The sequence below is a fragment of the Canis lupus genome, chromosome 14 (genome assembly GCF_048164855.1).
Source record: "Canis lupus baileyi chromosome 14, mCanLup2.hap1, whole genome shotgun sequence".
Taxonomy (NCBI): domain Eukaryota; kingdom Metazoa; phylum Chordata; class Mammalia; order Carnivora; family Canidae; genus Canis; species Canis lupus.
This window is the reverse complement of record NC_132851.1, coordinates 19,400,941-19,415,134: the sequence shown is the minus strand read 5'-3', so window position 1 is coordinate 19,415,134 and position 14,194 is coordinate 19,400,941. Positions and strand designations below refer to the sequence as shown.

General features: G+C 40.8%; 1 protein-coding gene across 3 annotated transcripts in view; it reads left to right on the top strand.

Moving 5' to 3' along the window:
• Positions 1 to 11,174, top strand: part of SAMD12 (sterile alpha motif domain containing 12) — a 377,750-nt gene extending 366,576 nt beyond the window's left edge. For all 3 annotated transcript variants that reach the window (XR_012006738.1, XM_072774312.1, XM_072774307.1), the window contains one exon: positions 2,754 to 11,174. Coding sequence is in view for 2 of the 3 variants with exons in the window: in XM_072774312.1 (XP_072630413.1) it covers positions 2,754 to 2,776 (23 nt within the window). In the remaining variant the exon portion in view is untranslated. The remainder of the gene's footprint in view (positions 1 to 2,753) is intronic.
• The last annotated feature ends 3,020 nt before the right edge of the window (positions 11,175 to 14,194 follow it).

The window sequence follows — 14,194 nt, the reverse complement described above, 5'->3', positions numbered from 1 at the left end:
GGGCCTATGTGCCCCTTTGAATCACTGTTTGTATCCTTTGGATAAATACCTAGTAGCGCAATTGCTGGGTCATAGGGTAGCTCTATTTTTTAGGAACCTCCATACTATTTTCCAGAGTGGATATACCAGTTTGAACTCCCCTTTCTCCACATCCTCACCAACATTTGTGGTTTCCTAAGTTGTTAATGTTAGCCTTTTGTGAGGTGGTATCTCATTGTGGTGATCTGTATTTCCCTGATGCCGAGTGATGTTGAGCATTTTTTTCATGTGTCTGTTGGCCATTTGTATGTCTTCTTTGGAGAAATGTCTGTTCATGTCTTCTGCCCATTTGTTGACTGGATTATTTGTTTTTTGGATGTTGAATTTGCTAAGTTCTTTATGGTTTTGGATAGTAGCCCTTTATCTGATAAGACATTTGTAAATATCTTCTCCCATTCCATAGGTTGTCTTTTAGTTTTGTGACTCTTTCCTTTGCTGTGCAAAAGCTTTTTATCTTGATGAAGTCCCAATAGTTCATTTTTGCTTTTGTTTCCCTTGCCTTTGAAGATGTGTCTAGCAAGAAGTTGCTGCAGCCAAGGTCAAAGAGGTTGCTACCTGTGTTCTCCTCTACGATTTTGATGGATTCCTGTCTCACATTTAGGTCTTTCATCCATTTTGAGCTTATTCTTGTGTGTGGTGTAAGAAAATGGTCCAGTTTCATTCTTCTGAATGTCACTGTCCAATTTTTCCAACACCATTTGTTGAAGAGACTTTTCCATCGAATATTCTTTCCTACCTTGTCAAAGATTAATTGACTATAGAGTTGAGCTTCCATTTCTGGGTTCTCTATTCTAGGGCTGATTTTAGCAAAAATCCCAAAAGGATGCTATACTGTGTCTGGTTCCCAGAAATCCATGTGGTTTTTCTAGGCTGCACTCGTCCATTGCAGGTTGACCTGGATAGATTTGTATTCATGTTGGTTTCTATTCGCCCCTTCAATATTACTGGAGTGTTATCTCTTAATGAAACTGCAAAGTAGTTATCTTTGAGGTAGTATTACTATTAGTATGGATGCTTTAGTTAGTGCTCATTAGTCAATCTGCATTCTTGTGAACCTGATTTTTGTTGTTTTGCAAAATATTTAAAGAAACAATAATAAAATCCTAGCATCTTCCTCATTTTACTTAGAGTTCTTTTCTATGCATATTGTAGTATACCATACCTTTAACACGTAGCTGCATAATCATCATAATTACTACTTTGATAGCCACATGAGCATCCATCTTGTTAATGCGCCGTCATTTATTTAACCTACACTTTGAACAATGGGAGACTTATTTTCCAATCTTCCCACTATTATAAATAACCTCTAGGTTATATATCTGTGTGTACAGTTTCTCTCATATTTTAGATTATTTCCTTAGGATACACTCCTTGAATGGGAACAATGAGTCAAAGAATGTGAATTTTTAATAGTTTTTAAATAAACTGACATTATTTTTCCACTTTACAATGCCATCAGCAATATATTAGTATCCTACTTTCATTACAACCATATCAGTAGTGTGTATTATTTTATATTTAGTACACTTATATAGTACCTTACTTTTGTTTTTACATTGTCAAAAATAGCAAGTTTTTTTTATTAATTTTTTTTTATTTATTTATGATAGTCACAGAGAGAGAGAGAGAGAGAGAGAGAGAGGCAGAGACAGAGGAGGAGGGAGAAGCAGGCTCCATGCACCGGGAGCCCGACATGGGATTCGATCCTGGGTCTCCAGGATCGCGCCCTGGGCCAAAGGCAGGCGCTAAACCGCTGCGCCACTCAGGGATCCCAAAAATAGCAAGTTTTAATCAAACATTTGCTTAATAAATTTTGCATTCTCTCATATTTTGAAAAGCCAGTTTTAAAACCTAGGTAGGATTTTTTTTTTTCTTTTTAACATCAAGAACTCTTGGTATCTTTCTCTTTCATTGCCCAATAGTTTTGTGTATTAAATAAAGCTAATGTTGATATTTTTATAACAAAACATTCAGTGGCACTCCCATATTAACTAATAAATGAGGAACTATAGGGAGGACTCAGATAAAATGATAAGAAAAATATAAAATAAATAGTTACAAAACCCAGGAAGACATATCTATGCCAACATTCCCAAAGTCAAAAGCAAGGTTGCAATGCAGGTAGTTCAATCTCTGATCAGACTTTGATGACTTTCTCTGTCCTTGACCTCCTGCTCAGCCAGTCTCACTTTTCACCTAGCAAATTCAGGAGCTCCAGCCATACTGCTTTCAACATTTCCTTCTGCTTTTTATCCCAGGAAAGCTCTCTAATGAATAAAACCATCATTATCTCCACTCCCACCACCACCACCACCACCACACACACACACACACACACACACACGCCTTCATACCACTCCCAATCTGATCTTGTTCCAGATCAGGTAAAGACATGAAATTCCACAATGTAGCAAATCACAGACCAGTGAGGGATGAATGCTAGTTCCAGAGGCCTGATTTTGCCTTGCCTTCCAGGCAACTTCACCAGTCCCTGAGATGGATGTCTTCCACGCTCTGCCAAATGGTGGCAGGACATTCCAAGAATACAAACCACCATAAATTTGTCCTGGAGTTGAGTAACTATTATCTCTGTTAGAGATTTCTCTTTGACCTAAGGATGTAGGATTTGTTTGAGTAGGATAATTGCTACATACCAGCATCTGGGAACATGAAGAAATGACTCACTGCATTTTTCCCTTTTCGTCTTACAGCCTCCACCGAGGGTTCTCCGTAAACGTGGTTAGCCTTCCAAGCTGCTGTCCTGCCAGCTGATATGAACGTGGCCTGTTCCTCACGGAGAGACTAACTCATGGCACTGCCTGAAGATATCCATGGAGCATTGACAGATTAACCAGATTAACTGACCCATTCAGTCAAGATTATGGGCTTTGGAGAAATCTTAGTTTGCTGTGGATTTTAAAATGAGGTGCATAATATACAGTGCCAACTGGTTCCAAGTGGTCATTGGCAGACCACTAGCTGGAAAATTGCTTCCAGTTTTCATCACTGTGCATAACTCAAGCTCCCTTCAGGGAGCTGTCTGTGCCCTTCACTAGAAGTCCTATTTTAGCATGGCAACTACTGGATTATTTTATTATGTGTGCAGATGGCATGATGTGTTAGAAAAAAAAATCACAGCAGTTCTGCAATCTCAGTGGAAGTGTTCACAATATTCTGCCCTGGTAGGAATGTAAACATGTCTTGATTACGTTAGTTATGGTGTCTTAAAGGTGTTCTGTCCAACTCTTAAGCACTTTACCTGAGAACACTACACCAAAACGAATCAGCACGTTCAGTACATGTGGGAAAAGCGAGTATTCTCTTTTTTTTTTCTTTTATAAATCTCGTCCTTGTTCTGGCTCAGACTGTCCAAGACAAACTCCACACCTAGCATATCCCCGGTCATTTGTGGTAGATTGGTGTAAACATGGCCACAATACTGTTAGACTTAACCTGTTGACACTTTACTCCACCAACTGGATTTCTTGCAGTGCCAGAGGGAAGTAGAAGGGGGCTGGTGGTTGAAGTATCTTAGCTCTTTGTTCCTAAGCTGGGAACCGAGGCACAACTTAGCACATCCACATACAGATGAACCCAGGAGGCTTCTATGTGGCCGGTGTACATGCTCTCTCCTTCTATAGAAGAGTATTTTCAATGGAGAAAAGAGATGGCTTTTTAGTCAAAGACCATGGTGGATTGAGGGTAAGGAGAAAAGAATGCAGTTTTCCTGTGTTGGTCTGGCTTTACGACTTTAGGAGACTTTCTAGGTCAAGTTTAAATCACAGCTCTCTGAAGAGGGGAGACAACAGGTGTCCCCTTGCGTGCCTAAGGAAGGGGAAGGGCCCAATTCATACTAGGTTCCTACCTCCATAGAGAACCGACTAGTCCCTTTTAATCCTTTCTGGGATTCTCTCCACAATTAATTATTTTTTTTACTACATCTTATAACAAAGCACAGTCCTAGGAAACTGATCAACCCAGTTATTGCTTGTCTTTGGGCATTAGAGAGATGTCCATATTGACTGACCCTACATAATACTTTAGCTTTGTTTTCCCCCTTAAAAATATAAACTTGGCTGAATCAAAAATTCAGCAAATATATTCTGTGTACTCACAATCCCAATCTGGGACTGACAGGTACCAGAGACTTTCCTTTAAATATGCATAACAACCCTGGGGCCCTGCCAGTACAAGGAAATTTGGCATTTTAGGAGGGGGTCTCCATACAAGCACTCATGATCTGCTCTCCCTTGGCGGGGGCGGGGGGGTGTCTCAGGAAATGCACAACACATTGGAAAATACCCCCACCTGAGATCAGGAAAGCTGACAGGGGAAGGGAAAGAGAACCGAATGTGATTCGGGTGAGTCACCTCATAGGATGACTCACCACAAACCTGTCAAGCTGTTATTGCCAGAGGAAGGGGCTTTGGAGAGGGAGCTCAGAAGAGTTTTCAGTCACCATCAAGATCTGGCCTTATGACAGGTCAGCACCAGGACCATCAGGCTCTCACAGACCCTAATTCTTTACAAATCCAGAATGAGGCGGCCAAACCCTGGCTGTCCATACCCCTGGAGATAACATTCCAAACACTACTGCCCACCCCCTGAGTTTCAATTCCAACAGCAGGGCTTCCTTCTTCTTTCATTCTTTCTTTTATTTAGCAAGGATTTGTGAAGCACCTACTACGTGCCAAGCATTGTGTTGGGGTAACAACAGAGTACGAGGCAGACTCCCCATGCCCTTCTGGAACAGTATCTCCTCCCCCTAGACACTGCCCCCATCTTGGCTTTTCCACAATGGAAACACAATTCAGACAGCTTTCCCCACTTCCAGAGTAACCTCACAAAATGCACAAGGCAGCAGGCTGTTCCCTTGCCTGTGGAAGTAGACAGTGGAGGAAGTGGTAGTAGGCAGCATGAGGCCACATATTTGCATCCTTGTATACATCAGACCTTTCCCAGGCCCAGACTTAGCTGGTTAGAGCTTCCTAAAGCAGCTTTCGGTTGCTTTCCTGGATGTTCACCTTGGTCATCTGTATTCCCATCCTTTACACAGGCACCAACATTGGTCATTATGCCAGATTTTCTGAAGCTGCAGTTCTCAGTATAGTCCAGGGGACCCAGAATAGGGCCTCCTGAATCCAGAAGAATGACTGTCAGGTGCTAAGATACTGTAGCTGGGAATTAATTGGTTTATTAATTCAGGGTCATTCTGAGACTGTGGCTAACAACCTTGGAAAACTGGATACGCTTTATGGCACAGTCAGTCATTAAATGATAGTGGTTCATCCTTTCTTTGGCCTTCGTAAAATATGTTCTGAACAATTAAATAAGTCGAGTTTCCTAGCCTCTTTTTTTTTTTTTTTTTTAATGTAGCTACAAGTGTGCTGACAGATTATGAAAAGGTGACAGGTAAGGGTGGAGATGGGAAAAGGCAAAATTGAAGATGATGAAAGAACCCAGTTGAAGATGGCGTCTCTATAAATGCCTTAATTCCCAGAACACCACGTTATTTGCCTATGAGCTATGACTGTTTTCCAAACTGTGGACCTCATTATGAAATCACTTGGGGGGGGGATAGTTTTGGAAACGTGGTGGCATAAAAAATCTGAGCATTCCCTTGCTAACCGGCAAAATGGAGACACGAGTTCCTTCGCAGCCTCCACAATTCTTCGTTCCATGTTCATCCACCATTTCCCGCCATTACTTCCTGCTGTGCTCTACCTTCTTCCTGAGATGTGTGTAGGAACTTTTTCCTCCCAGAAGTTCAGGAATGGCTGTGGGGAGTTTTGTTTCAGTAGGCAGCAGGAGAACCAGGAGGTAAAGGATAAATATTTTGATGTCTAAGGGCTATAAACTGTTGATGCTTAACTTTTCCTGTTACTTAAACCTCTGCTACACTTTTTATTGAAAGGCTGACACCCACACTTGTGTGGGGAAAGACACTCTTGGGAATGACGAGAAATGAATAATTATCAGACTCTCTGGGGTGCCAAGGGGATTAGCTTGTTCCAGCTTCCGAACCGAATTTAAAATGCAGAGCATCATCCGTGGTTCTGCTAGGGTGAAAAAGCGAATCACTTCAGTAGTTTAAGACATACCTAGGGGATAGAGATCCTATAAACTTTCTTATGGGTAATGGCGGCCCTTCAGCCCCCTGCTCAGGCTCCGTGAGCTGTGTAACTGCACATTTGACTTCTACCTCCAGAACGGGGGAAGCAACCCCGAGTCCTCTCCCAAGTCACTTCTCAGTTGCAGAGACAGATGTTAACGGTCCTCCGTTCTGAGGAGATTCTTCCATTTTTAACACTCATGGGGAGAAGGACTATCAACCGTACTCACAAATATAAAAGAAGGATAGAAACCTCTAATGGATTTACCCCAGTGTTACGTGCAAAGGCTTCCTTTGTCTGCGAATGCCACATGGTTGATTTTGGATAGGAACAATAAAAGTCTCTGGGAAGAAAAGTTTTCACGACCCCCTTAGTACTTTAGCTTTACCTAAACCTCCTCTTCCCTGTGCCATTAGCTGCTCCATTCTTTGTGATGTTTTCCTCTACATTCTTTAGAGTAATTTTGTTACTTGACAACTAGACTTAAGATTGCCATAGACTCTTTTTAAAAATCTAATCTTTGAAAATGACATAAATTCTTTTATGCCTTAAAGGCTGTTTTTATTCACCTCTCCCACAACCCTTTCCACCCCACTCTTTTGCTTTTTTTTTTTTTTTTAATCTCTTCTTTTAATACAATTCTTTGGGTAGATTTTGAGTATTCTATAAAGAACTCAAACAGAAAAACTTAACCGTCTCCTTTTTCCCCCAATACTGACTAATAATTCCTTCTTTTTTTTTACCATTTTATTTTTATTTAATACATTGATTTGTCCTTTTGTGGTTTTCTTTTTTTTTAAATAATAAATTTATTTTTTATTGGTGTTCAATTTGCCATCATACAGAATAACACCCAGTGCTCATCCCGTCAAGTGCCCCCCTCAGTGTCCGTCACCCATTCACCCCTACCCCCCCTCCCCTTCCACCACCCCTAGTTCATTCTTATGATTGACGTTGGTGAGGGTTCGCTGCCCAAACAGATGTGGATTCACATCTCTAGGGAGTGACTGGTCAAAGCTGCTAATCAAAACAGAACCCATGAGATTATGAGGGAGGACAGACCAGGAGATGCTTCTGCACAGGGCACAGCTGGGGACTCTACTTCAAAGACAAGGAGGTCCTGCTCCTTTGTTTCTTAAGATCTCACCTAATCCTGTAGCCAGAAAACTGCCTCATGAATTCTCCTTTATCAATATGCTTGATTCCTTGGCACCACTGCATAGTTTCCAGGTCAAACAGAACCACATTTCCATTATTTTGCTCTGGTGACTTACTCTTGTGGGGAGACAGGGACATTCTTTTGAAAGCTAATCACCTGTGGGCAGCTTGAGAAAAAGTTGGCCATGTGCACAGAGAGGTTCTTCCCCACCTTAATAAACAGAATAAAATAGATCCTTCCCTGGAGATTCTTATACGGGAAGGTGCTAGAGGGATGTATCACACTGGTTCTCTTCTGGCCATCATTTTGGCCCTGCAGGGAAAATTCTGGAAGTAGGGGGTGGGAGGAGTGCAGAGCATCATTCCTGAGATCTAGAAATTTAAAGATGAAATTCACCTATAGGATAAATGCAAAGGGGAAGTGGCAGTGAGAATGGGATCAGTTTTAGACCTTCTGCCCGACAGCACAAAGACTGACAAATGACTTCCACAGAACAGCAGAAAATGCGTGTTAAAGGCTTTGCAAGATTGGAGATTTATGCACCATGTAGGGCTATTTTACAATCTTGAAGAGCCCCAAGCATTCTTACTTCAGAGCCTCCCTTCTCCAATTACGTCAAGCACTAAAAGGAACCAACAACATACACCTAATAACATTTCAAAGTAACCCTATGACTTGCACTGAATTGCAATTGACTCGTTGACATAATAAGTGTTGTAGATACAGTCTTTCTGATTATACATATTCTTTTCATATTTTGGAGCCAATGGTTCAGGGGTTTCATTTCTTTAATGGCTTGTTTTGTTGCTGTTGTTGTTCCAAACCTCCAACATTTCCAGAAGCCTTAGAAAGGCTCTTAAAACCAGGCCTTTCTGCCTCAAGTGCAGAGTGATAGAAACAGCCCCACTGATATGAATGACACAGAGACTGTGACATTAATCCAGCTGGAGAGGCTAACACCCAAAACACTGAAGACACTGAAGCCTCTGCTGGTTGCTTTCTGCATTGCTTAAAACCTTTTAAATTTCAGTTGTTTGGATCAAAGGAAGTAAACGGGCTGCTCTCCACTTGGCTTTGCCTGTTAGGGCACACACATAGCTATCAAATGTAAAATTCTAAACTGGGTTGATATGCAAGAGCTCACAGATCTGTTATGTGTGATTGTATTTAAATACCATTCTCTCCAAATTCTATAAAAACATTTTCAAGAGCTTAACTCTTTAAAAAAAAAAAAAAAAAAAAAAAAAAAATCTAAAACAAGAGAGATTCTTATTAGGTCATTATTTGTCCTGCAGTGGGGGAACTGCTTTTGTGACATAACTTTGAAGAAATACTTGCTTGCCATTAAATGCGAATGTCTGGTGGTTGCTCTGTTCCACAAACTGATGGTGGGCTTCTCCCATCCGCAGAGGAAGTTGGCCTGCCCAGCCTCACCCCCATTCCACCCCCTCTCAAGATAGCGCAAGGACCATGAAGACACCTTTTGAAGCTCTGGATAGTCTCCCTATTCATGCATAATTTCAAGAATATGATTTGGGTTGAGCACTGCCATGGTCTTTGATTATATGACCCCTAAATCAATTAGAATTTTATATATATATATATATATATATATCCAGTATTTTTTATTGACCACCATCAACTGCATTTAGTGCTTTGCATTGGGAGCTGCCTGCTTATTCTGTGGTAGCTTCAAACAGTCCCCATACCTATTTCCCATACAGGAGAAGGACTGAGAATGTTTTCCCACACATCAACTGCAGAAGTTTTGAAGCATGTGACCAGGTTCTTTTTCACATCAACAGGCCCCTGTTTGTAGGAGGTAAACCTAAAGAGAATTGGGTCAGATTGGAGGGGCTGGGGAGAGGCTGGGGGCCACATACTGGTGTTTGAACACTGGAAACTGTCTTTTCCATTGTAATGTAACTCTCATCTCCAGTCACTAGAAAGAGAAGCATTAGCCTCTTCAGTGAGTGTTGGCCACCCTGGGGGTCGTTGGGGTTCCACTTGCTTAAACTCACACATAGACAATTTGAAGGTGCTCTGGGAGGTCTGAATGGCATGTCCACCATTATCTTTTCTCCACCAAAAGAAAAATGCTATCCCTTCAAGGCCATGTTTGAGGAGACCAAGGCTTGGCTAGTGAAGTTCACACTGCTGAGCTGAATAATGTTAGGCTCTTGACTTTGCACTGCAAAAGTTTCAGTCATGATTGGCACAGAAGCAGCTAGTCTGTTGAAAAGCCAAGCCAGCACAAATGTTTGAAACTAATTGCACTGAAACTCTTGTGCCATTAAGCCATACTACTGTAGCTCCAATTAATCCAACTATTTAATATCATTAGCCACTAAATTAAGTAGCTGCCCCCAAAACTTTAGAGAAGATCAATATTGTAACAAAATTACTTATTAGCAGTAAAAAGTACTTGAGAAAAGAAAATATTGATCTGTTGTGGCTTATGTAGTTGAGTTATTCTTAGGACTTTGTGGATCTGGCACTGCTCTGAGAAAGGGGAAGAAGAGGTTTTGAATTCAAGAATACTTGGATTCAACAGAAATTGCCGGTCTCTCTAGGCTTCTGCTCATCTGTCACCTTAGCAGGCAGGAATGTTTGCAGGCTAAATAAAAGGAGCTAAGGGGAGGTGTTCCATACCACTAATATATGTGCAATTATCACAGGGACCTGGGCTTTATTTACTTGTGAGCCCTTTCTCTTTATCCTTTCTCCTTGTAGCTGGTACTACTGAGAGCCCATCCTGGGATTAGAAAAGAAAAGAAAGGGTGAAAAGAAAGTAACAATCAGCATTTTGCATATATACACACAAGCTTTATCTAATGTATGGGGACCAGTCTGCAGAGCCTATGGCTTAGGTGCCCATCTATCTCCACTTCTCTGCCTCCAAAAGACTTAGAGTTGACCTAGCTGAGGGAGAGAGCCTCAGGTTTGGCTTAGTGCACTCAAAAATCGCCAATCTCTGAGTTGGAGAAGACCAGTGAAAGTGTGAAGTTGACAAATAGAGGGTCACAGGAAGCAGAGAGGCACATCGAACTTCATTGATGAGCTACTGTATTTTAGTATTTGTTCTAGGCAAGAAAGGAAGAAAAATCACACAATGTGAACTGAATGGAAGACCAGTGCTCTCAGTAGGGTATAAGAGGGGAAAATCTCATGAAAAAAATTGGTTCACGGTTTTACAAACACTAACAAACACGGCTATAAAAGCACGTTTCATAATACAAAAGCCTACATCGAGGGTAGAAAGTTTTATAGCTTCCTTAAGTGAGTAGTTAAACCAGCAGTCTGAACTCTCTTAGTCCCCTAAGAGTGGTTAATTAAATAAGTATTTTCCTTATCCATTGCCCACATCTGTGGTTTTTTTTCTCTATGCACCCTAGAAAAACTCCCAGGACTAGACTTAGGAGGACTCAAGCAAGTTACATGGTAAAATCAGAGTGCCTTTTCTGTTGGATGTTCACTTTGGTTCCCTGGGTTCCCAGGGCATACAATGTTTAGAAACTTTTTTCTCTAAACATAAGAATTATTGTGCACCACAATCTTGAACCAACGATTTCCATATCTTAAGCAGCTCTCAACTTGGCAATTCCCTCTGGGTCTCCTTTATATTTTCTTATAATGTTTCTTTCTGTGTTGGGTTGTCGTCAAAAAAAGAGTTGGGGGGCATGATTCTTTTTAAATTGATAGAAATGAAACTGTACAGATTTTTGCCCCCTTGTATCTGTGAGCATGATCTCTATCGGGCTTGAAAATCTGCTTTATCATTTTGTATATCTGACTATTTTGTATTCAGCATTACTTGATTCCTTATGTGCATGGCAATGTATTAAAATGTGGGATTTCTATTACCGTGTAAAAGTGTTTTGATTCTGATTTTCAACATATATCCTTAGAAAAAAATCACATTAAACTTTTTATTTCTGTTTTCTTCAGCTCATCAGCTTTGCAGAAGGAAAAGAAAAGTTAACAGCATTTCACTTTCCCTGTGTTAGCTAATGATGCAATTCATGGTGGAAAATTGTCCTCAATTATGCTGTGTTTCCTGGAGAAATAATATATGTGAAATGAATTGGTGGCCTCCCTCCAGCTCCCAGCACACAGAACTCCCCCAGCAACGAATCCCACCAGCGTGATTGCTATTACCACTGAAGGCTTTAGTGGTGAGCACAGCCAGGCAAAAAGACACAATTCTTTTGGTCTCCAGATATGGTAACACCCTGGGAAGAGATGGGACAACAGACCTTGGTCCACCAATTTACTCTCACCCCAGAGAGTCTTGAGTGCTTATAATAGCATGATTGATGGCATTCCCAAGCGCCTCCAGTGCCATCTGTCTCAGGTAGTGACCAACTGTAAGCTATCAGTTACAGTATTTTATCGGTAGAGATACTGACCTTCAAATAACACCTGACCAAGAGATCTGGGGGCCGAAACTAATTGTTCTCCAAAACAGATGTGGCATAGCCAGTTCTTTATTTCAGCAAACATGTGGATATACTCCAGTCTCAACCACGTATTGAAGGGATGCCAAACATTTTTTCTCAAATAAAAAAAAATTTAACTAAATAATACAATGTACCAAATATAAACAATGGACCATTTTACCTGCTCCACCATTTCCACCCTTCCTTTACTCAAGGAAACATCCTAATGAGTACTAAGAGCCACTATGACTTTACTGAATATGATGAATTGCTTTGACTTGTACTATGGAAACACTTCTTTCCCAGAAAAGAAAAGGCACTTATAAATTGCATGAAAAAGAAAGGAAACTCTCACTGCCTTTTTTATTACAGGTTTACTGTGAATATAATTTGGGGGGGTTTCCTCCCGCTTCCCGAAAAGTTTTCCAAAAGCAAAACCTGCAATAATCTTTTAGGTAGGCTACTGACTCGGTGTGTAAACCTTCTACATCTGCCTTACGACTCTAAAAGCACAATTTTCTGCTGCTCTTAATTCACACAGAACATGGAAACCGGGCAACATTTCGCCATTTAACCTCTTGAGAGGATATAGAATGAAAGACCCCAAGCCCAGTGTCCTCTTGTGTTGACCTTTCTTGGATGATTTCCGACCATTCCTTCTCTTCTATTTGTCTTTCTTAACCACTGGCGTTCTTCTCTGCCTTACCTTCCTCCCTATCTTCTCTCTTTCTCTTTCCCTTCTTCCATCCCACCTCAATTCCTCTCCTCCAACTCACTTTACCCTTCTTTCTTTTTTCTCCCTGTAGGTAGGGCATTCATCTTCTTGGTATTTGCATTCCCATCTCTTGGTACATAATAGTTGCTCAACAAAGGTTAGGTCTCGGTAAATTAAACTTGGTGTCATGTCCTTCCCAGCTAATTTCCCTCCTTCCTACTGAGCTCATCAAGCTGTTCTAACACTCAAGCAAGTTAACTTGGAGCAATAAGGACTAAAGCCAGGTGTCTTTTCTGACGTGGGTGAAAGTTTTAGGTAGCAGATCACCAAGGCAGCTTCCAGTATGCTCAACCCAGGCCGAGGCAGATGCCCCTTGATACCATTTTGCCAGTACAAAGGAAAGTTTTCTACCATCTTAGTGTTTGGGAACTCATACTTGCCTGGGCAGACATGGTGGCCATTTTTGGATCAGGTACAGTGATGTCATAAGAAGCTCAGTCGAGGGCACCAAAATTATTTATTGACCTAAGATTATTCAGATTATGAAATCACAAGAATTAGTAGCACTTTCCTCTTCACATGTATCTATTTTTATGGTATATAGGTGTACATACACTGAAAAATAGCTTTCCATAACCTTTCCTGATTTTGTACATATATTGAAAAATCAACTAAAAATAAGCGTGAAGAAAGGCAACCACATCTTTCTGTTCTTGTATGGCACTGGGGAGGTATAAGGTAGGAATGGATAATGAGAATTGCATACATTTGTTTCACAAAATGAACATGCCCCCATTCTCATGAGAAATGGAAAATTTGCTGGGGTCCTATTTTGCTCTTGCATCTCTGTCCTCTGGTAGTAGAATCTGAATATTATTAGCTGCCCCACCATTGCCCAGTTTATGCTGGGAATTCCAAGAGAGAAATAGGAATATATCTGAAAGCATTTCCAGGTTTTAGTTGGTCCTTCATGAAACTTCCAAAGTAGGATGTGTGGTTGTTGGTATGGGTATGTGTTACACAGAAAATCTTAAAAGTCCTTCTTCCCATCTATGCAGCCCTCATTATCCATCCAAAGGCAGCTGCTTACCTTCCTTACCCCAGATCTTCCTCCCTCTGCCACTCTCAACTCCCAACCAAAAATTCTCCCAGCCACCAGACATCTCTGGTTCTCACCTACTTCTACAACCTCTCGCATTCTATTTCCATAGTTCTCTTCTAAATCACAACCCTCTTCCATCTAATTTTCCCATTTTTGTCTCTCCAGCTCTGCTTTTCTCTACCTATTGCCCTGATTCCACCTCACAAAAGCTAGTAAGCATTGGATTTTTTTTTTAATTTTTAATTTCTTTTTGTTTGCAAGCAAGGGAGAGAAAAAATGTGATAATACAATATGTTTTCTTTATAGTTCTCTTTATCAATTTTTTTAAAAAAGTCTTGCCCTGGAACTATAGATTTAATAAAAAAAAAACAAACAAAGAATAACAGAAGATTAATACAGTTACCATCGATGGCTCAAATTCTACCTCCAGAAAGTAAGTCTGATGGGTCTTGAAGTCTTTTTTGTTTATTCCTTTAACAAGTGTAGATGGATCTTGTGCTATTCATCCTGTGTGCCAGGAACAGTGCATGGCGCTGGACTAAATGTTAGTGACTCAGAGATAAATGATATTTTTTCCTGCCCTTAAAGATTGTACACCCTAAGAGAAATAAGGAGCTCAACATA